This window comes from Microcaecilia unicolor, chromosome 12 (genome assembly GCF_901765095.1).
Source record: "Microcaecilia unicolor chromosome 12, aMicUni1.1, whole genome shotgun sequence".
In the NCBI taxonomy this organism is placed as follows: domain Eukaryota; kingdom Metazoa; phylum Chordata; class Amphibia; order Gymnophiona; family Siphonopidae; genus Microcaecilia; species Microcaecilia unicolor.
The window spans coordinates 96,461,318-96,483,518 of record NC_044042.1 but is presented as its reverse complement, the minus strand read 5'-3'; the positions used below and the strand labels follow the sequence as shown (position 1 = coordinate 96,483,518).

General features: G+C 48.7%; 1 protein-coding gene across 1 annotated transcript in view; it reads left to right on the top strand.

Annotated features, from left to right (window-relative positions):
* Positions 1-250: 250 nt before the first annotated feature.
* The window catches only part of CAVIN1 (caveolae associated protein 1), a 104,267-nt gene continuing 82,316 nt past the window's right edge, over positions 251-22,201 (top strand). Inside the window, exon 1 of the mRNA XM_030220392.1 lies at positions 251-918. Within this exon, the coding sequence (XP_030076252.1) occupies positions 487-918 (432 nt within the window). The 5' untranslated portion in view covers positions 251-486. The remainder of the gene's footprint in view (positions 919-22,201) is intronic.

The window sequence follows — 22,201 nt, the reverse complement described above, 5'->3', positions numbered from 1 at the left end:
GAACAGCGCTGGGGCTTTTGATCATCTGCCCGTCAGTGCAGGGCTGACTGCTGGGGAGCAAAAGGTATAACCTGTGGCTGTGTAAACTATAATCCAGTCACAGAAGATCAAGAACAAGCAATATCTTTTGTCTCTTTTGCAGCAGACACCCTTGAGCTCTGTTCTTCCATCTGACTGCCCTTTTTTTTTTCTTTTTTCACTCCCTCCCCCTCCGCACATTCCTCAACCAGCAATGCCCGGCCTGCATGTCCTCGCCTGCCTCCCACCGAGCCCACAGCTATTTGAATCTCATCTGAGAGAAAGGGTGGGATCAAGGCACTTTTTTGGCAAGAGCTGCTCTTCCCTAGTCGAGGTGGAGTCAGCCAATGGTCTACGGAGCTGGGGCAAGTTTTGCAGGACAGCTCCGTGTAAAGCAGAGCCACAGACAGCACGGACAACTCGGACTGCAGCTCCAGCCTCGGTTCTTTCCCCCGATCCTCCGCGACCATGACGGACACCACCCTGCACATCGTCGAGCAGCCGGCGCCTTCGGAGACCTCGGAGGAGCAAGTCGTGATCCCCGAGCCGGAGGAGCCCATCAAACCGGACCAGATCAACGGCGTGATGGTGCTGACCCTGCTGGACAAGATCATCGGTGCCGTAGACCAGATCCAGCTCACCCAGAGCCAGCTGGAGGACAGGCAGCAGGAGATGGAAAGCGCGGTGAGCGGCATCCAGGGCGAGCTGAGCAAACTGAGCAAAGCCCACACCACCACCAGCAACACGGTGAACAAACTGCTGGAAAAAGTGCGCAAGGTCAGCGTGAACGTCAAGACGGTCCGCCAGAACCTGGAGAAGCAGGCGGGCCAGATCAAGAAGCTGGAAGTCAACGAGTCGGAGCTGTTGAAGCGCAGGAACTTCAAAGTCATGATTTACCAGGTGAGACTGCGTTGCCTTGGCGTTGCTCGCTCGCTTGCAGACTTTAGTTATATATAGCGCAGCCCTGCTGCCTGGGGCTCCCTTTGGGGGAACTTGTTTATTAACCTCTGGCTATTATTATATGGGCAAAAATGTGCAGACACCGGCTTGCATTTTCAAAGTAATGTCTAAGGTGCAGTCTTTGTATGGGGGGGGGGGGGGACGTGTAATAGCTGCTCCCCTTCACTGTGTGCAATGGAGTCGCTGCTGCTTTGTAAGACAGTCTCTCTCGTTATATAAGGAGTGGAAGGTTCAGATTGCTGCACTTTCAAGCTTACAGCCATAGCTGGCCTTTGATGTAAATCAACGATGAAAACCTTTACACGGTCTTAAGAACCGCCTCGTTATAGTAGTGTGTTCTGCTTTCTGCGGGTGGTTTGGTTCAAATAGGCGGGTATATTGGACGGATATATTCTAGCAGACGCACAAACAGGGATAGTTGAATTAACTCCGGTTTAGCAGTAGTACGTTTGATCATTTTAACACAATCCCTACCCGTTGCGTGACTTATCTGTACTGGATTGTACCCTGCGTGTTTCAGATCGAAACTCTGTTAACGATTCTGCGAAAGAAAACGATCCGTGTCAGGTGCAGGTAGGATCCGCCTCTCCCGTGTAGACAGAGAATACGAAGCAAAAGAAGTGAAAAAAGCCATATGGCGTGGACAGGAGTTTCACTCTCTTCCTCCTTAACTTGGAAAGGAGATACCCCGATGGTGTTAGCCTGAGGAATTTAACAGGCCGAGGCACTAATTTAGTTCAGTGCTTCAGGGGCCAAACATTTACGGTTCTAGCACGCCACGCCAACGAGGCAGAAAAATGTATGAGAACAACTCCACGATCACAACCATCTGCACGATTCTAGATTTCCCTATTAAGACACCATTGGATTTTGCCCCAGATTCCTGGCTGTGCGTTAATTACTCTCTGCCACAATGTAAACCAATCCCTACCACAGAAGACACTTAATTTACAGTAATAGCTGGGCCCACTGCAGCCCCTTCCCGTTTGATCGTGGCCACCGGTGGCACTGTGGTTACTGGGGCTGTCCCTGGACACGCCCGATGGCCGCCTGCCACGTTTTTTTTTTTAATTTTGAAGCGATTCAGTCTACTGTATATGGAAGAAATTCCCCTGCTATGGAGCATTCTTCTATCAGAACGTCTTTTCATCATCCCCGCCCATTTCTTCCAAACTTAATACTTATTTATGGGAACTTTTTGAAAGTGTTGTTATTACATACTGCTCCAGCACAAAAGGATCCTGAAAGATTCCTATCCGTTGGCTTGTGATCACAGTAAAAGCCACCCCTGAGTGAATTCCTGAATTAGGGGAGAGAGAGAAGGTGGCAGACCTTTCTAGGAGCTGACCTTAGAAGAGAAGGCACTGAGGGAGCCTTGGACCAAAGGCTGTTAAGCAGTATTTTGCCTGTTTGATTGTGTGTGTGCAGTAAGTGTGGGTGTTAACTATTTTTGAAAAATATTTTTGAGGGGCGTGGCATGGGTGGAGAGGGCATTGAGGGTTAGCACATTTGCATTAGAGTGCACTAACTAAATACTTCAGGGTTAACATGGGAGCATTTAGCGTCTCCTAAATAAGAGTAAATGCTTCCATAGTATTATTTTTGTGTTTTTTTTGCAGGTGCCATGTACTAATGACAGTTTTAAAACATGACCTGCAAAAATAAGAAAAGACAATGCCTAACCTTTGTGATGTGGTAAATCTGGGCTTTTTGCACTAGAAAGTCCAGCACTAGAATATGTCTGCATTTCATCACACCTCCCCCCGTGGAGTCATTAACTCAGAATGTGGACATACAAGACTGTATATCAGATATGGACGTCCATTTCACGTGTACTTTAGAACAGGATCTGCTGATATACAACCTGTTCTAAAATACATGAGAAATGGCTACACCCAGCATGAACTTCCATTTTGAAAACTGAAAGGTTCAAATGATGAAGTGGACCTCTTTGTGGCAGCATAAGAAACTCCACATTATACGATGGCCTCAGCCTCACTGCTACCCATGCATAGGAGTAGCCTAGAGGTTAGAGCAGCATGTAGAGAATCAGGACACAGATCCAAAGGTTGTCGGTTTAAGTCCCACAGCTGCTTTTTGTAATTTTTTTTTGTGTGTGTGTAAATTGTGAACCCCCAAAGCAGTGAGTAGCTACGTGGGGCCATGGGGGCCTGGACCCCTGTAGATTTGGCCCTGGACCCCCCTGCCGACGACCGAGGTCCTCTTCTTCTGGTGCAAGGCTTCGTTCTGTTTCTGTGAGTCTGACGTCCTGCACATACTGTGGGTTGGTGGCGGGAGGGGGGTCGGGGGGGGGTTGGCAATGGCGAGGGGGGGTTAAAATGTGCCCCTCACCTTGGGCTCTGGACCCCCCCCTTCCGCCGAAATCTGGCTACGCCCCTGCCCCAAAGGACAGGGAACTATCTACTGTGACTTCCCTTACTCCGTTTAGTAGAGAATTGTTTAACCGGATCACCTTTCTGTAATGTGGACATGCCAAGCATTCAGGTCAAAATACAGGCATCTGCCTTTTGGAACATAGACGTCCCTTCCCCATCTGCATTCGGAGCTGGACATCTTTCCTTTGTCTCATCCAAAATACACCCAGTAAAGGCAACCAAATTTTGGTTTTAGTTTCAGATTTGGCACCAAAACTGGACCAAGATTTGGATTTGTGCTGAAAATGCCAATGCGTTTTTGGCTGAAACCATAACTCCCCCCCCCCCCCCCCCCCAAACCATGATCACTCTCGGGCCACCCAACCACCCACAGGCCCTCCCCAGGTCTACATTTAAATTCCTTGCTGGTCTAGTGGCCAAAAAACACTGATGTTGCCTCCCTTGAGAAAACCAGTGGGTGAAACGGGTCACCGTCGGGAGTATCGGCACTCTGTGTTCAACGGCCTGGCAAATTTTGAAAGCTAAGTGACCCTTAAATTGAATTTTGAGCACATAAAGTGATTTATTTTCCGTATGAGCACGATGAAGCAGGCATTAAAAAAGTAAAAAGACTACAAAATGAAAATTGTGGTTTGGGAAGAGCACAGAAGTGCAAAGTTTGGAGCAGGTTTTGCTTTAAAGATTTTGACTGAAAATTGAGTCTCAGCGCCCGGGTGTTTTTGAGGTCTTTCCTCCTGACAGTGGTGGCTTTTCTTTGAGGGTCTGCCTTATCTGCTCCAGTCAAGGCCTGTTTCAAGGGCACCTGTCTCAGAGCACGTGATACCTACTATAGGTTTGGGATCCTATTTTAATCCTATTCTATCAGGGGCGTAGCTATGGGGGCCTGGGCCCCCGCAAATTTCATCTGGGCCCCTGGTGTGGCTGGTGGGGGTCCCCAACCCCCGCCAGCTGAAGCCTTCTTCAGCGCGGTCTCTGGCGCAGCTGCGTTCGCTGCCTGCCCCATGCTCTTTCTTCTTGTTCCTCTTGTGCACGCTGACGCTGAGTGGTCTCCGGCGCAGCCGTGTTCGCTGCCTGCCCCTGATTGTCTTTCTTCTTGCTCCTCCTGTGCACGCTGATGCCAAGAAGAAAGAAGAGCAGGGGCAGGCAGCAAACGCGGCTGCGCAGGAGAACACGCTGAAGAAGGCTTCGGCTGGTGGGGGTTGGGGACCCCCATCAGCAAAGGTATTTGTGAGGGGGTGAGGTGAGGCGGTGGGGGAGGTGAGGAGGTGTGGGGGGGTGGCACTCAAAATGTGCCCCCAACCTCGGGCTCTGGCCCCCTCCCATCGTGAGGTCTTACACCCCTGTATTCTATAAAAACAAATAGGCACCTACTTTCTTTAGAGAGCACTAGCACAAGTGGTCAAAGCCAGCCCTCTAGCTGGGGTACGTGCCCGCGCCTAGATGACTGAATTGTATATTTTACATGTACACCCATGCACGTCATCCTCTGGCCAAACCCCACCCATGTGCACGCTCACCAACAAAGCGTACACTATCAACTCACAGCGCTTAACTTTCCGCTAGTTGGTGTTCTATTAAAAGTCATTTACGCATGTAAATGGCCACAATATCACCATTTAGGCACCTTCCTACCACCGAAAACTAGAAGTGCCCTCTTTGGAGTAAATTCTATAAATGGGGCGGACACTATTGTATATAAAGTGCCCTGAGTTCAGTGCCATGCTTAGAGATGAGTTCTGTTCACAAAGTTGGACGCTGGCATGCCAACTAAAACATGGTTTAATTGCCGGTGCCAAACTCTTGGCATTTGAGCATGTAAATTGCGCTTTTCTATAATAACATACACCATTTTTTTTTTAAATGCCCCTGGCCACGCCCCTTTTGAATTGCACACTAGTGGATTTGAGTGGCCAGTGTTAACAGAATAGTGCAGAGGAAGACAGACATGTAGATTCTAATTACTGCCAATTAACTGCAATAATTGTTAACATCAATTGATTGCAAGTTACTGGCTTGTTAATTTGTGTGTGCATCGTCGATCCACGTGCAAATTTAGGTGCACATTTTTCAGTGCCATATATAGAATCCTGGATTTCATTTTCTTGTCTGTGATTTTCCAGTGATTTTTGCCACCTGAAGGGAAGAGGTTTAAGGGCAGAAGCTGAAACCTTATTATCTTTCTTACAGCAGAATCTGATTATTTTACCTTGTGCAACCCCCCACACACACTTTTTTGTTTAAACCTTTATTCAGTTAGAAAGAAGAAGATCCTTTTCAGGGTCATTTTGTAAGGACATGGATAGATGTGGCAGCAGGAACTTAACTGCTGAACTGAGAAGAAAACAGGGTTTCTCAGTCAGCCGAAAGGAAGAAAAAGAAATGAATACAGAGATTCAATTCTGTATTTAGCACTTTGCATATACACTGATTATATACCTACCACAAGTTTGCAGAAAGAAATGCTTTTGAAAATTACCATCAAAACTGTTTTAATTCTGTGGTTAAAATAGTCCTTTACCTAGAATGAGTGGCGGTCTCCCGGGGAAGGGGTTTGCATTTACATGCATGCTTTTTTGAAGGTTCAGTTGTGTGCATGCAAATTAACCCAGAAAATGTTGTGTATGCTGAAGAGCAGGAATTCATGAGGTGATTTTTCAAAGCAAACGTACGCACATACCATACTTTGGAAATTCAGAAAAGTCTGCACAAAGAGAAGTGGAAACAAAATATATTTATTTACAACATTTACATTCTCACTAATTACAGCATTTCAAAACAGATTACTACTCAGAATAAGAACTAATAAATCATAAAACAAAATACAGTACGCATATGTGGAGGGGCGTTTTTGATGTGACATTTAAATCCGATCCAGTAGCGAACATAGCCATTTTCAAACCGGAAAAACGTCCAACTTTTTGTTTTGAAAATGGCCATTTGCTAGATGGTTTTGTGCTCAGTGTGTCTATCTTTTAGGACCATTTTTGGAAAAAAATAAAGTCCAAGGAAAGAATGCACAAAAACAAGCCATTGGGATGTATTGGGGGGGGGGGGGGGGGTCAGCATTCTTAGTAGGCCTGGTCACACAGACATCCCAGTAGAGCAGTGGGTCACCCTAGGGGGCAACTGCAGTAGACTTCACATAAAAGCTTCCAGGTGCACATCTCACCGTTATCCCCTTATACTGTATGGTGAGCCCTTTGAAATCCACCAAAAACCTACTGTACCCAACTGTACATCACTACAATAGCCCTTGAGCCTGCAGGTGTCACATATATTTAGGTACAGTAGGTATTTCTTTTTTTATGGAGGGCTCACATGTTCCACCACAAGTGTACCAGCTAGAGTGAGATATGGGCCTGAGTCCTGTCCTCTATAGGCCACTGCGCTGACCACTAGGCTACTCCAGGGGCCTGCTTCCTGCTGTAATAGGAATGACCATCATATCTGAAGCTGTCATAGAGCCTGGTATGTACTGTCACTCACACATCTTAGGGGGCTGGGAGGGGGTCAGTGACCACCGAAGGAGCAAGTATAGTTATGCCTTAATCCTTTAAGTGGTCTTTTAGGGCACTTTTTGATCACTTAGTCATGATTGAAACAGGTCTAGCCAAACATGTCATAATTTTGGCCCTAGACGTTTTCATTTTGTTCCATTATTGCAGAAAAATGTCCCTCTTTTGGTGCCGCCCCCTTGGAATTTGGACGAACAAAACATCCAAAATCAAGGTGTTGAAAATTGCGACTTGGATGTTTTTGAGAGAAAAATGTCCTGCTACCTTATGATGTTTTTTGGGAATTTTTTTTTTGTTTTGAAAATGATCCCCAAACTTCTACCCCTAGTGCTTCCCATCTACTCACCCCATAGACCTAGAACCTACCTCCCTCCCACCTACTTCTCATTAAACCCAAAGCCATCTCCTACTTACTTCGCTGTCTGTATCCACCTTGTTTTAACCAGGAAGATCCAGAGTAAATATAACTTTGGAAGTAATTTTACGACTGTCAGAAACGTTGATAGATAAGGAGGATATAAACGCACAGCATAATGAATAATGACTCTTTGATAGTGACAGGTGGTATCAATGGTGCCCCCTCCCCTTTTCCAGAGAGAGGAGGGCAGGTTGCATCAGCAGGGGGCCACACCATTACACAGTATTTTGTGTTTGCATGTTCTCCAGAGGTGGGTTGGGTCGATGGGAGACTGTGTGGCATACCTGGTTTGCACACACACTTGGGACTCCCTCTGGTCGTCTGGGTAACCACCCTGCCCATCCTAAAACCAGGAAAAAAAAGGGAGCAAAAGAATCTGGGTTTTAAAAAGGTTTGGACAAGTTCCTGGAGGAAAAGTCCATAGTCTGCTATTGAGAGAGACATGGGGAAGCAACTGCTTCCAAGTAGTAGCCCGGTATCCTACGTCTGGGCTAGATGGACCATTGGTCTGACTGACCCAGTATGGCTACTCTTATGTTCTTATGTAATCTGGTTTTCTTCAGGCCAACTGCAAAAATTCCAAGTTACCCAGTTCCAGGCTGGAGACCTTTTGGCCAGTCCTGGTTTTGAACTTATATCCCATTTTTCTCTGTTTCTATATTCAAGAGAGCTTGGGACAAGTACATAGGATCTCTAATGGAGTGATAGGGAGATTAGATAGCATGGATGGGCCGTATGGTGTTTGTCTACATTTTTTCTATGTAAAGCAGTGTGGGATTTGTAGTGCCTGATCTTGCCCATTGAAATCAGTGCTGGAAGTCCCATCTCCAGCCTGGAACTGGGTACCTTGGCATCTCTGTAACTGCTAGAACACGGAACTAATAAAATAACATGATAAAAGCTGCATTGTTAGGAGCGTACAGAGCTAAACTGCATGAGTTATCTGCACAGGTTACCTCTTCTCCTTGCTCCCTATGGTGGTCTGCTCATCCTGCTCACCCAAAAACCACCCTGGTGAAAATGCATGTACAGCAAATAAATTTAAATATAGCCTGGGATCTATAGTCAGTTTTACCATGGCTACACCATATCCAGTGTGATTATTTGCCCTGAGAGACCAGGGGAGGGGGAAAATAAGTTAGATGCACATTTCGTCTGTTGGAAAACCTAGGAATGAGAGAACCTATAATGCAGATAGGAGCTTTCTTCAGCCTAGCAACATGATGGTGCTTAGCAGGTCTATGTGTAGCCCATGTATAGGTATATGGGCTATTATTCACATTTTAACATGTAGGGCCAGCCAGTGGATGAGCTAAAATGTTTTCCTATTCTTAGTGTCAGTGGCGTAGCCAAGGGTGGGCCCAGGCCCATCCACTTTGGACTGAGGCCCACCCAGTAGCTGCACACCTCTGATGTGGCTGGCAGGGATCCCCAAGCCCCACCAGCCGAAAACTCCCAAACAACTGTCCCTCCTGCATACCTTGTAAATAGAAGATCTTCGCCTGCAGCGAGCAGCAACTGATACATACTGTCCACACCGGCCTTACAGCCTTCCCTCTGACGTATTCCTGCCCATGTGGAAACAGGAAGATGCATCAGAGGGAAGGCTGTGGGGCCAACATGAGCAGTGCGTATTAGTTGCTGTTTGCTGCTGGTGAAAATCTGCTATTTAAAAGGTATGCGGGAGAGGGGGGATGTTTGAGAGACCATATGGCATGCAGGCGAGAGAGGGAGGGACTGAATCACTTGTGGGACAAGGTGGAGTTCTGCCTACCCATCTTGGGCCCAGGCCCACCCAAAATTGGATGTCTGGCTACACCCCTGCTTAGTGTATGTGAAGATTGCTTAGTATATCAGCAAGTGTTTTCCATTATTCAACATGGTGGCCAGCAGGTAGCAGTGTATCTTACTGCAGGGTTTCCAAAAACTGCCCTGGTGACCTAGTCCTGCTTGTACTATTAACCCATTTGTATAATGGTACAAGGTGTACACAGAGCTTTACAGACACACGGAAAATACGGTTACTTGATAAACCCAGAGGACAGACGGACAGTAAGGAGAAAACATGAATCCCGAAGTGTAGTCAGGGTGTTAACTGACTGAGAAAGTAAATGCTGCATTTAGCTCTGTACTCTCCTAACAACACATCCTCCAAGGTTTTCAGGTTATCCACAATGTTCTGAAAACTCAACTGACTGAGAAAGTAAAAGCTGCTGTTCGGAGTTTTCAGAACATTGTGGATAACCTGAAATCCTTGGAGGATGTGTTGTTAGGAGAGTACAGAGCTAAATGGCGTCTATCTATGTCAAAGTTATCACACAGGATCTGGAAACGTGTCTCCTTGCTCTCATGTCAGATGTTTTAATGGTGTCTTTGGTGTGATAATAGTACCAGACTCCCACTAGTGTTGACACTGTGTAATAGCACAGTTCAGGAATGCAACAGTGCCTGCAATATTGTCATATTGGAGGTTTCCTTAGTACACGCAGCAGATGAATCCAGTAACTGGTGGGTTGTGTCCAGCAGGTGGAGATAGAGATAACTTAAACTGAAGTGAGTGATGCTGGACGACCAGCCCCTTCGGTAGCCAGTATATCTCTGTCTCCAGCAGGTGGTGGACGACTCCTCATCAGCTCCTGGGTTCTTCTTCTGGGCTGCTGGCCAGTTGAGAGTTGGGGGTGTTTGGACTTTGTTGGTTCTCTTTGGAAGCTCAGATTCTTTGCACTGAATCCTAGAGGGGGTGAAAGTGGATTAGAATTTTAGACTTGTAGCACAGTCTGTTTTGCTGCTCCAACTAGATTGTTGCAATTCTTCATATAGTGGCATCTCGATTAAATAGATTACACACTTGTCTAAAGTACATCCGCAAGGCTGATCTGTGAGTAAAATTTAGAAGGGGAGGGCAGATAAATGTGAATGTACCATTGGGGAGGGGGGAGCAGACAAAAGTGAGTGTGTCGTTGGGGAGGGTGGGGGGAAAGCTGGAGCTTGAAGAGGGAACTAGGAGAAAATTTTGGGCCTTAGAATGGGGTAATTCTGTTCAAAAACTCTACAAATAAACCGCAGAATTTTCGAAAATTTTGCACAGAATTTCCCCCAGGAGTAGCACATTACATTAATCACAGAAATATGAAAACAACACCAATGCATTACAGGAAAGAGGAAAAGGAAGAAGCGCTGATAGAGAGAGCTCTTACAGGAAGGAGGGAAGGGCTTTAATAGCAAAATTGTGGTATCAGTTACCTGCCGGTGCATGCTTAACCTCCTAATCTTTCGCCAAAGGCCTCTGTAGATCTAGGCACACCCACCTATGCTTGCCAGTGACTTGCTATAAGCACAGGTGCGCCTCCTTTTTGGCATGCCAATGTGGGTTTGTATTCTGTAACAGCATCATGGTGTCCTGATAGACTTGGCGCTGCCTGGGCTGTGTTGGGGGTTCCTAAAAGGAGGTGCCAATTTGCAGACTTGGCCACCTGAGGGGCCCTTTTGCAAAGGTACGGGAGGGCCTACGCGCGGACAGCGCATAACCATATCGGCACTACCGCCCAGCTAGCGCGTGAGCCGGGTGGTAGTTCTGAATTTGGTGCGCGGCGAATCCTGCGGTAGAAAATAATTTTCTACCGTGGGCCTTTTACCCGGCGCTAATCGGCAGTTGGCGGGCGCTGCATGCTTTCCGCATGGGTAGCACATGAGACCTTACTGCTAGAAATGGAGGCGCGCCGGTTTCAATGTTAGCGCACGTCCATTTTCTGGCACCTTAAAAGAAGGCCCTTTCTCCTTGCCGTGGTAAAAAATGGCCCAGCGCACGCCTAAAAGACGCCTTTGCACTACCATAGGCCACTTTTTACCGCGGTTAGTAAATGGACCCCTAAATGGATTATTGAGGGTGAGGATTGTACGCTTGAGGTAGACCACACGCTTTATAAGGAATTTAAGATGAACTTCAGTGCCGGGGAAAATAGAGGAAACTAATATAAAGAATAAAATTACGGAATATGTAAATAAACGTGGTTTAATGGGACAGATCAGCATGGATCCAGCCAAAAGAAGCCTTGCCTCACCAGTTTGCATCATTTCTTTGAAGGCGAAAATAAACATGTGGATAAAGGCAAGCTGGTTGATGTAGTGTATCTAGATTTTCAGAAAGCTTTTGACAAAGTTCCTCATGAGAAACTCCTTAGAAAATGAAAGAGTCACAGGATAGGAGGCAATGTCCTTCTGTGGATTAGAAATTGATTATTGGACAGAAAACAGAGGGTATGGTTAAATGGCCATTTTTCTCAGTGGAGTGCCACAATGCTATTTAACATATTTATAATTGATCTGGAAAGTGGAACGATAAGTGAGGTGATTAAATTTGCAGATCCCACAAAACTTTTCAAAGTTGTTAAAACACATGCGGATTGTGAAAAATTGCAGGAAGACCTTAGCAAACTGGAAGACTGGGCATCCAAATGGCAGATGAAATTTAATGTAGACCAATGCAAAGTGATGCAGATTGTGAAGAATAATCCAAATCATAGTTACCTGCTGCTAGAGTCCACCTTAGGAGTCAGCACTCAAGAAAAAGATCTAAGTGTCACTGTAGACAGTATGCTGAAATCTTGTGGCGGCGGCCAAAAAAAACCCAACAGGTTGCTTGGAATTATTAGGAAAAGGATGCAAAATAAGACCAAGGATGATATATTGCCTCTGTATCGCTCTATGGTGCAACCTCACCTTGAGTATTTGGTTAAATTCTGGTCGTCGTATCTCAAAAAAGATATAGCGGAATTATAGCGACCAAAATGATAAAGGGGATGGAACTAGAGAATGACACGGGAGCGGGGACACGTGGTGAACCGCGGTTAAACCGTGGGAATGTAAGAAAGTTTCTAAGTTTTACTGCGGGTACGGTAATAACCCCTGCAACCACAGTAAAATGGAAGCCTACCTTTTTTCTGTCCGTTCTGCAGTGTTCATTCATTGCTGCTTGTTGGCTGCTTGCTCCGCCTCCTCCAGGCTGCTTTAGCGGCAGGGCAGGCAAGACAGCTCCTACTAGTGTGACATCATCTCTAAGAGGATCCCTGAGTGGCCTCTCTTGAGTCACTTCAAATTTGTTTACAATTCCCATTGGTGCAGGTCAGAGATGTCATCAAAGGAAAGGACTGCCTCTCCTGTGTGGACTCGCTGCACGTGCACTGCAGGCAGGAGGTTCAGTGTGCTCACCTGGCGTCAGGGCAAGGAAGGCTCACTTCCATTCCTGTCTATTAAACTATCTAGTCCTCACACACTGTAAGCAACAAGGAAGCCAGTTAGTTAGGTTAATCTCTGTTTCTACTCCACACAGCCGTCATCCAATATACTCAAAACAAAACAAGGCAAGCACACCTATGACCTGCTGTGACGAGGAGGTTTAATAGACAGGAGTGGAAAGTGAGCCTATGTAGTCCACTGTAAGCAAGGAAGCCAATTTGTTCAATCTCTGTTTCCACTCCCCCATGCAGCCGTCATCCAGTACACTCAAAACAAACCAAGCAAATCTGTTGTCATTTTTTTATTGTTGGTCCATCTGTAACAAATCTAAAGCTGTTTTAGTTGGATAGGCAGTGCCTTAAAAGGTGGAGGACACAAGATTTTTTTTAACTTATAGGGAGTGCTTCATATTTGCTGAATGGAAGCAGGGAAGGGTGTTTCTTCTAGTGGGTCAGGGAGGGAATGTAGGGGAGGGGATCAATTGGTGAAAGCAGGGGGGAGGGAGAGAAGATGGGGGGATGTATCTTCTATTTTTGCTTTATTATTCATTTTTATACTGTAATAAAAAGATTTAAATATAAAATCAACTGGAGGCTTCTATGGATGGGGACAGAGTTCACGGGGACGGGGTAGGGATGGGGACAGAGTTCGCGGGACGGGGACAGAGTTCGGCGTCATTCTCTATATGGAACTCCTCTCATGTGAGGAAAGGTTAAAGAGATGAGGGCTCTTCAGTTTGGAAAAGAGAAAGCTGGGGGGGGGGGGATATGATTGAAGTCTATTAAATCCTGAGTGATGTACAACGGGTAGAAGTGAATCAATTTTTCACTGTTTCAAAAGGTACAGAGACCAGGGGACACTCAATGAAATTACATGGAAATACTTTTAAAACAAATAGGAGGAATTATTTTTTCACTCAAAGAATAAGTTCTGGAATTCACTGCTGGAACATGTGGTAACAGTGGTTAACATATCTGGGTTTAAAAAAGGTTTGGAGAAGTTCCTGGAGGAAAAGTCCATAGTCTGTTATTGAGATGGACATGGGGAAGCCACTGCTCGCCCAGGATTGGTAGCAAGGAATGTTGCTAGTAATTGGGTTTCTGCTAGGTACTTGTGACCTGAATTGGCCACTGTTAGAAACAGCATGCTGGGCTAGATGGACCATTGGTCTGACCCAGTATAGGTATTCTTATGTTCTAACAACTGGTAAAATTTTCTAATATTTTGCTCATGGAAGTAGTAAAGGCTAGAGCGTTCAATTGCTTGAGGAATTAATTGAAAGGACCAGTCAGTGTCACATGAAGGATCTTGTTTCGATTCCCAGGACAAGTCTTCCAGTCATCAAGCATAGGGAGACCCAGCCATTGTGCAAGAGTGGCATCTAGTGGCCAGATTTAGGGTGCACGATTGTAAGGCTATGAAAGGAGTTCATGGTTCATAGTCTTCAGCTGAGGATCATCACTGCAATGATGGAACCAAGATAGGAGAAAAATCTGGTAATTATGAATGAAGGATCATAGCACAAGATCCCAGCCAGAGTTCTGACTGAGCTAAAAGTACGAGGGAGCAAGAAAAAAATTGCATTGTTGTATGTCAGTATCTTTCCTCTAGTCCATTTTTGTCTTTATTGAAAGGAAAGAGTGGGATCCAGTATAGAAGAGATGAAAAAAACATGTTAATGAAAAGGTAGACAAGTGTTACTGAACACATGGGATGTGGATTTTAGGTCACTTGTCTGTAAGCGGGAGGTATTTTGAATCGGGCACTGAGCAGATGGACCAGTGCTCCAGGCATCGTCCGCCTATGTCAGTCTCCTGTTCTGTTTTCAGTCAGCCTTAGCATAGAGAAAGCACCGCTAGGACAAGCGGACCAGACAGCTTCATAACCAGAGGATGAGCTGAGCCAGTCCTGATTCTATCCCACTGCATGCAAATAGATGTTCTTTCTCTGTTAGGGAACCCAGGGGGTGATACAGAAAGCCTGCGTTAGAGGTGTGCATTGATGTCTTAGCTCAGAGATTCCTGTTTGATTGTTATGTTGCTATGGAAATCCCTTCCAATCCTAAGTGTCTCAGGGGTCCTTTTAGAAAGGAGTGCTGAAAAATGGCCTGCACTAGTGTGGACATGTGTTTTGGGCACATGCAGAATAATTTTTCAGCGCCCTTATAAAAAAATGCCTTTTTAAAATTTTTGCAAAATGAAAATGACCCCGTGTCCATTTTGAGTCTGAGACCTTACCATTAGCCATTGACCTAGCGGTAAGGTGTCACGCGGTAACTGGGCAGTAATGGTCTACGCGTGTAGAATGATGATTACCGCCCGCGTGCCATAAAATAAAAATATTTTCCAGCACACCTAGCGGACGCACGTCAAAAATAAAATTACCGCAAGGTCCATGCTGTAGCCAGGCGGTAACTCAAAATTGACATGCGTTGGCTGCTTGTAGTCGCCTACGTGGCTTAGTAAAAAGGCCCCTCAATAATGTACCATATGTTTAATGCATTTTGCAATAAGACTCTAGGTCAAACTTAATTTTAGTTATATTTGAAGGCATGTTTCTTTTCATCATCACAAATATTCCCAAAGTAGTCATGAAAATTCCACTCTGCAAATACATAATATATTTAAAGTACAAAATATTTCCGTTAAATGTAAGTTAGGCTCTTTGAGGCCCTTTTATTAAGCCGCGTAAGCGTTTACGTGTGCCCAAAGCCCACCAAAATGGAGTTACCGCCCGACTACCGCGTGGCTCTTACGGTAATTTCATTTTTGGTGCGTGTCTGATACGAGCATCTGAAAAATACTTTTCATTTTCGGGCACGTGCCAAGCGGCATTTGAACGCTCGTAGGTCATTACCGCCCTGATTCTTTACTGCTAGGTCAATGGCTGGCGGTAAGGTCTCAGACGCAAAATGGATGCACGGCAATTTTGATTTTGCCGCACATCCATTTTTGGCAAAAAAGGCCTTTTTTTAAGCAGGCGCGCTAAAAAATGGATCGGTGTGCACCCAAAACCCATGCCTACTACTATTACTTATTTCTAAAGCCCTACTAGATGTATGCAGCGCTGTACACTTGAATAAGAAGAGACAGTCCCTGCTCGACAGAGCTTACAATCTAATTAGGACAGACAAACAGGACAAACAAAAGATAAGGGAATATTAAAGTGAGGATGATAAATAAGAGTTCTGAAAAAGTGAATAAGGGTTAGGAGTTAAAAGCAGCATCAAAAAGGTGGGCTTTTAGCTTAGATTTGAAGACGGCCAGAGATGGAGCTTGACGTACCGGCTCAGGAAGTCTATTCCAGACATATGGTGTAGCAAGATAAAAGGAACGGAGTCTGGAGTTAGCAGTGGAGGAGAAGCGTGCAGATAAGAGAGATTTACCCAGTGAACGGAGTTCCCGGGGAGGAATGTAGGGAGAGATGAGAGTGGAGAGGTACTGAGGAGCTGCAGAGTGAATGCACTTATAGGTCAATAAGAGGAGTTTGAACTGTATGCGGAAACGGATAGGAAGCCAGTGAAGTGACTTGAGGAGAGGGCTAATATGAGCATAACGACACTGGCAGAATATTAGTCGTGCAGCAGAATTTTGCACAGATTGAAGAGGAGAGAGATGGCTAAGTGGAAGACCTGTGAGAAGCAAGTTGCAATAGTCTAAGTGAGAGGTGATAAGAGTGTGGATGAGGGTTCTGGTAGTGTGCTCAGAAAGGAAAGGGTGAATTTTGCTGATATTATACAGATTTTAGCAGTCTGATGAATATGTGCAGAGAAGGAGAGGGAGGAATCGAAGATGACCCCAAGGTTACGAGCTGATGAGACAGGAAGGATGAGAGTGTTATCCACAGAAATAGAGAATGGAGGAGGAGGAGAGGTTGGTTTAGGGGGAAAGATGAGAAGCTCAGTCTTGGTCATGTTTAGTTTCAGATGGCGCTGAGACATCCAGGCAGCAATGTGGCAGGCTGATACTTTGGCCTGGATTTCGGCTGAGATTTCTGGTGTGGAGAGGTAGATCTGGGAGTCATCAGCGTAAAGATGATACTGAAAACCATGGGATGAGATCAGAGTACCAAGGGAAGAAGTATAAATGGAGAAAAGAAGAGGTCCCAGGACAGATCCCTGAGGTACACCAACTGACAGTGGGATAGAAGTAGAGGAGGATCCACTAGATTCTCCGAGGACAAGCAGGCTGCTTGTTCTCACGACTGGGTGACGTCCGCGGCAGCCCCCACCAACCGGAAAAGGCTTCGCGGGACGGTCGGCACGCAGGGCACGCCCACCGCGCATGCGCGGCCGTCTTCCCGCCCGTGCGCGACCGCTCCCGCCAGTTCCTTTTTTTCCGCGTCTGGAGAGAGTCGTGCCCCGCCACTCTCTCTGATTCAGCCGCCGGATTTTCGATCGCGTTTACGCCGATCGTGCTTTTTCTTTGTTTATTTAGGTTTAGTTACCGTCCGGTTTCTTTTTGAAAAAAAAAAAAAAAAAAAGAAACCCTGCGCGTGTGGAGCACGCGCTCCCCTTTTTCCCTCGCTTCCAGCGGGGACGCTGCGTTGCGGCCTAGTGGCCGCACGGTCGTTTTCCTTTTCGTGGTGTGATTTCAGCCACCATTGACGACTTTGACTTCGCCGACGCGATTTTTCCGTCGATGTCCTCGAAGGTCCCGAGTGGATTTAAAAAGTGTGGTCGCTGCGGCCGGCCGATCTCGCAGACCGACACCCACGCTTGGTGCCTCCAGTGCCTCGGGCCGGAGCACAATATCAAGTCGTGTTCTCTGTGTCTCGGTCTCCGGAAACGGACTCAGGTTGCGAGGCAAGTTCTGCGGGACCGTCTTTTTGGAACTTGCGCCGGCCCCTCGACGTCGACCTCGAAGGCATCAGTATCGACGCCCGGCCCTTCGGTACCGGTATCGATGCCCGAGACATCGGCACCGATGGCAGCGACCCCAGGAGAACAGGTCCTGTCGGCCCGCCGGTCCTCCGGTGAGAGTGGGGGTGAGAGGCCGCGTGGGCAGTCGGCCCCGGTCACTCCCTCAGCTCGTGGGCCACGGGACCGAACCCTGTCTGACCCGGTACCTCGAGACCGAGGGGGATCGACCTCCTCCTCCTCCATGCCTTCCGGCGCCGGTGACGGGCATCGTAAGAAAGATAAGAAGCGTCGTCACCGGTCGCCCTCGGTGCATCCGGATATCGGAGAGGAGGCGACGCCGAAGCGTCACCGTCGAGAGGAGAGGTCTCCGTCGGTTGTGGAGGTACCGACGCGTTGGGGTTCCGGCACCTCGGTGCCGTCTCCTGGCCCCCAGCAGCTTCTGGCGCCGACACCCCTACCGGCCCCACCGCCTTTCCCGGCAGCGGGCCTGGACGAGTGCCTCAGAGCCATCCTTCCGGGGATCCTGGAAGGGCTGATGCGCCAGGCTGTGCCCCTCGGCGCCGATGACTGTGGCGCCGGCGAGCTCTAGCCCGGCGCCGGGGCCGTCGACACCGCCGCTGCTTGCGGTGCCGGTCTCGACCGCCACGCAGGTGGAGTCCCCGTCGACGTCGATGGAGGGAGCTCTGTCCCCGCCGGCGCGGGAGTCCACCGCTCGACGACACCGAGACCTTGGTGCCTCGACGTCGAGCCGGGCCCGGTTCAGGACTCAGCTACATGAGCTTATGTCCGACACCGAGGATGAGGACTCGTGGGGGGAAGAGGAGGACCCTAGATATTTCTCCTCAGAGGAGTCTACGGGCCTTCCCTCGGACCCCACGCCTTCACCGGAGAGGAAACTCTCACCTCCCGAGAGTCTCTCCTTTGCCTCCTTTGTGCGGGATATGTCTATTAGCATTCCCTTCCCCGTGGTCTCTGTGGAAGAGCCGAGGGCCGAGATGCTCGAGGTCCTCGACTATCCATCACCACCTAGAGAGTCCTCCACGGTGCCGCTGCACAATGTCCTGAAGGAGACGCTGCTTCGGAACTGGGTGCGACCATTAACTAACCCCACCATTCCCAAGAAAGCAGAGTCCCAGTACAGGATCCACTCTGACCCAGAGCTAATGCGGCCACAATTGCCCCATGACTCAGCGGTCGTGGATTCTGCTCTCAAGAGGGCACGGAGTTCGAGGGATACCGCCTCGGCGCCCCCGGGGCGGGAGTCTCGCACTCTGGACTCGTTTGGGAGGAAGGCCTACCAATCCTCCATGCTCGTGACCCGCATCCAATCATACCTGCTCTATATGAGCATTCACATGCGGACCTATGTGCAGCAACTGGCGGACCTGGTCGAGAAGCTCCCGCCGGAGCAGTCCAGGCCTTATCAGGAGGTGGTCAGGCAGCTGAAGGCGTGCAGAAAGTTCCTGTCCAGGGGTATCTATGACACCTGTGACGTGGCATCTCGTGCTGCGGCCCAAGGTATAGTGATGCGCAGGCTCTCATGGCTGCGTGCCTCTGACCTGGACAACCGCACCCAGCAGAGACTGGCCGACGTCCCTTGCCGGGGGGATAACATTTTTGGTGAGAAGGTCGAGCAGATGGTAGACCAACTGCATCAGCGGGAAACCGCTCTCGACAAGCTCTCCCACCGGGCGCCTTCAGCATCCACCTCAGCAGGTGGACGTTTTTCCCGGGCCCGGCAGGCTGCACCCTATTCTTTTGCAAAGCGTAGGTACAACCAGCCGGCCCGAAGGCCTCGTCAGGCACAGGGACAGCCCCAGCGCGCTCGTTCCCGTCAACAGCGTGCGCCTAAGCAGCCCCCTGCGCCTCCACAGCAAAAGCCAGGGACGGGCTTTTGACTGGATCCACGGGAACATAGCCGCCCTCAAAGTGTCCGTACCGGACGATCTACCGGTCGGGGGGAGGTTAAAATTTTTTCACCAAAGGTGGCCTCTCATAACCTCCGACCAGTGGGTTCTCCAAATAGTGCGGTGCGGATACGCCCTGAATTTGGCCTCCCTGCCTCCAAATTGTCCTCCGGGAGCTCAATCCTTCAGCTCCCATCACAAGCAGGTACTTGCAGAGGAACTCTCCGCCCTTCTCAGCGCCAATGCGGTCGAGCCCGTACCACCCGGGCAGGAAGGGCAGGGATTCTATTCCAGGTACTTCCTTGTGGAAAAGAAAACAGGGGGGATGCGTCCCATCCTAGACCTGAGAGGCCTGAACAAATTCCTGGTCAAAGAAAAGTTCAGGATGCTTTCCTTGGGCACCCTTCTGCCAATGATTCAGAAAAACGACTGGCTATGTTCCCTGGATTTAAAGGATGCATATACTCACATCCCGATACTGCCAGCTCACAGACAGTATCTCAGATTCCGCCTGGGCGCACGACACTTTCAGTACTGTGTGCTGCCCTTTGGGCTCGCCTCCGCTCCACGAGTGTTTACAAAGTGCCTCGTGGTGGTGGCGGCGTACCTACGCAGGCTGGGAGTGCACGTGTTCCCATATCTCGACGATTGGCTGGTCAAGAACACCTCGGAGGCAGGAGCCCTCCGGTCCATGCAGTGCACTATTCAACTCCTGGAGTTGCTGGGATTTGTGATAAATTACCCAAAGTCCCATCTCCAGCCCACCCAGTCTCTGGAATTCATAGGAGCTCTGCTGAATACCCAGACGGCTCAGGCCTTCCTTCCCGAAGCGAGGGCCAACAACCTCCTGTCCCTCGCTTCGCAGACCAGAGCGTCTCAGCAGGTCACAGCTCGGCAGATGTTGAGACTTCTGGGTCATATGGCCTCCACAGTTCATGTGACTCCCATGGCTCGTCTTCACATGAGATCTGCTCAATGGACCCTAGCTTCCCAGTGGTTCCAAGCCACCGGGAATCTAGAAGATGTCATCCGCCTCCCCACCAGTTACCGCACTTCACTGCTCTGGTGGACCATCCGGACCAATTTGACCCTGGGACGTCCATTCCAAATTCCGCAGCCCACGAAAGTGCTGACGACGGATGCATCTCGCCTGGGGTGGGGAGCTCATGTCGATGGGCTTCACACCCAGGGTTTGTGGTCCCTCCAGGAAAAGGATCTGCAGATCAACCTCCTGGAGCTCCGAGCGATCTGGAACGCACTGAAGGCTTTCAGAGATCGGCTGTCCTACCAAATTATCCAAATTCGGACAGACAATCAGGTTGCAATGTTTTACGTCAACAAGCAGGGGGGCACCGGATCTCGCCCCCTGTGTCAGGAAGCCGTCGGGATGTGGCGTTGGGCGTGCCGGTTTGGCATGCTCCTCCAAGCCACGTACCTGGCAGGCGTAAACAACAGTCTGGCCGACAGACTGAGCAGAGTCATGCAACCGCACGAGTGGTCGCTCCATTCCAGAGTGGTACGCAAGATCTTCCGAGAGTGGGGCACCCCCTCGGTGGACCTTTTCGCCTCTCAGACCAACCACAAGCTGCCTCTGTTCTGTTCCAGACTTCAGACACACGGCAGGCTAGCGTCAGATGCCTTTCTTCTTCATTGGGGGACCGGCCTCCTGTATGCTTATCCTCCCATACCTTTGGTGGGGAAGACCTTACTGAAGCTCAAGCAAGACCGCGGCACCATGATTCTGATAGCGCCCTTTTGGCCCCGTCAGATCTGGTTCCCTCTTCTTCTGGAGTTGTCCTCAGAAGAACCGTGGAGATTGGAGTGTTTTCCGACTCTCATTTCGCAGAACGACGTAGCGTTGCTGCACCCCAACCTTCAATCCCTGGCTCTCACGGCCTGGATGTTGAGGGCGTAGACTTCGCTGCGTTGGGTCTGTCTGAGGGTGTCTCCCGGGTCTTGCTTGCCTCTAGGAAGGATTCCACTAAAAAGAGTTACTTTTTTAAGTGGAGGAGGTTTGTCGTTTGGTGTGAGAGCAAGGCCCTAGAACCTCGTTCTTGCCCTGCACAGAACCTGCTTGAATACCTTCTGCACTTATCAGAGTCTGGCCTCAAGACCAACTCAGTAAGGAATCACCTTAGTGCGATTAGTGCTTACCATTATCGTGTGGAAGGTAAAGCCATCTCTGGAGAGCCTTTAGTCGTTCGATTCATGAGAGGCTTGCTGTTGTCAAAGCCCCCTATCAAGCCTCCTACAGTGTCATGGGATCTCAACGTCGTCCTCACCCAGCTGATGAAACCTCCTTTTGAGCCACTGAATTCCTGCCATCTGAAGTACTTGACCTGGAAGGTCATTTTCTTGGTGGCAGTTACTTCAGCTCGTAGGGTCAGTGAGCTTCAAGCCCTGGTAGCTCATGCTCCGTATACCAAATTTCATCACAACAGAGTAGTGCTCCGCACCCACCCAAAGTTCCTGCCGAAGGTGGTGTCGGAGTTCCATCTTAACCAGTCAATTGTCTTGCCAACATTCTTCCCCAGGCCGCATACCCGCCCTGCTGAACGTCAGTTGCACACATTGGACTGCAAGAGAGCATTGGCCTTCTACTTGGAGCGGACACAGCCCCACAGACAGTCCGCCCAATTGTTTGTTTCTTTCGACCCTAACAGGCTAGGGGTCGCTGTCGGGAAACGCACCATCTCCAATTGGCTAGCAGATTGCATTTCCTTCACTTACGCCCAGGCTGGGCTGGCTCTTGAGGGTCATGTCACGGCTCATAGTGTCAGAGCCATGGCAGCGTCAGTGGCCCACTTGAAGTCAGCCACTATTGAAGAGATTTGCAAGGCTGCGACGTGGTCTTCTGTCCACACATTCACATCACATTACTGCCTCCAGCA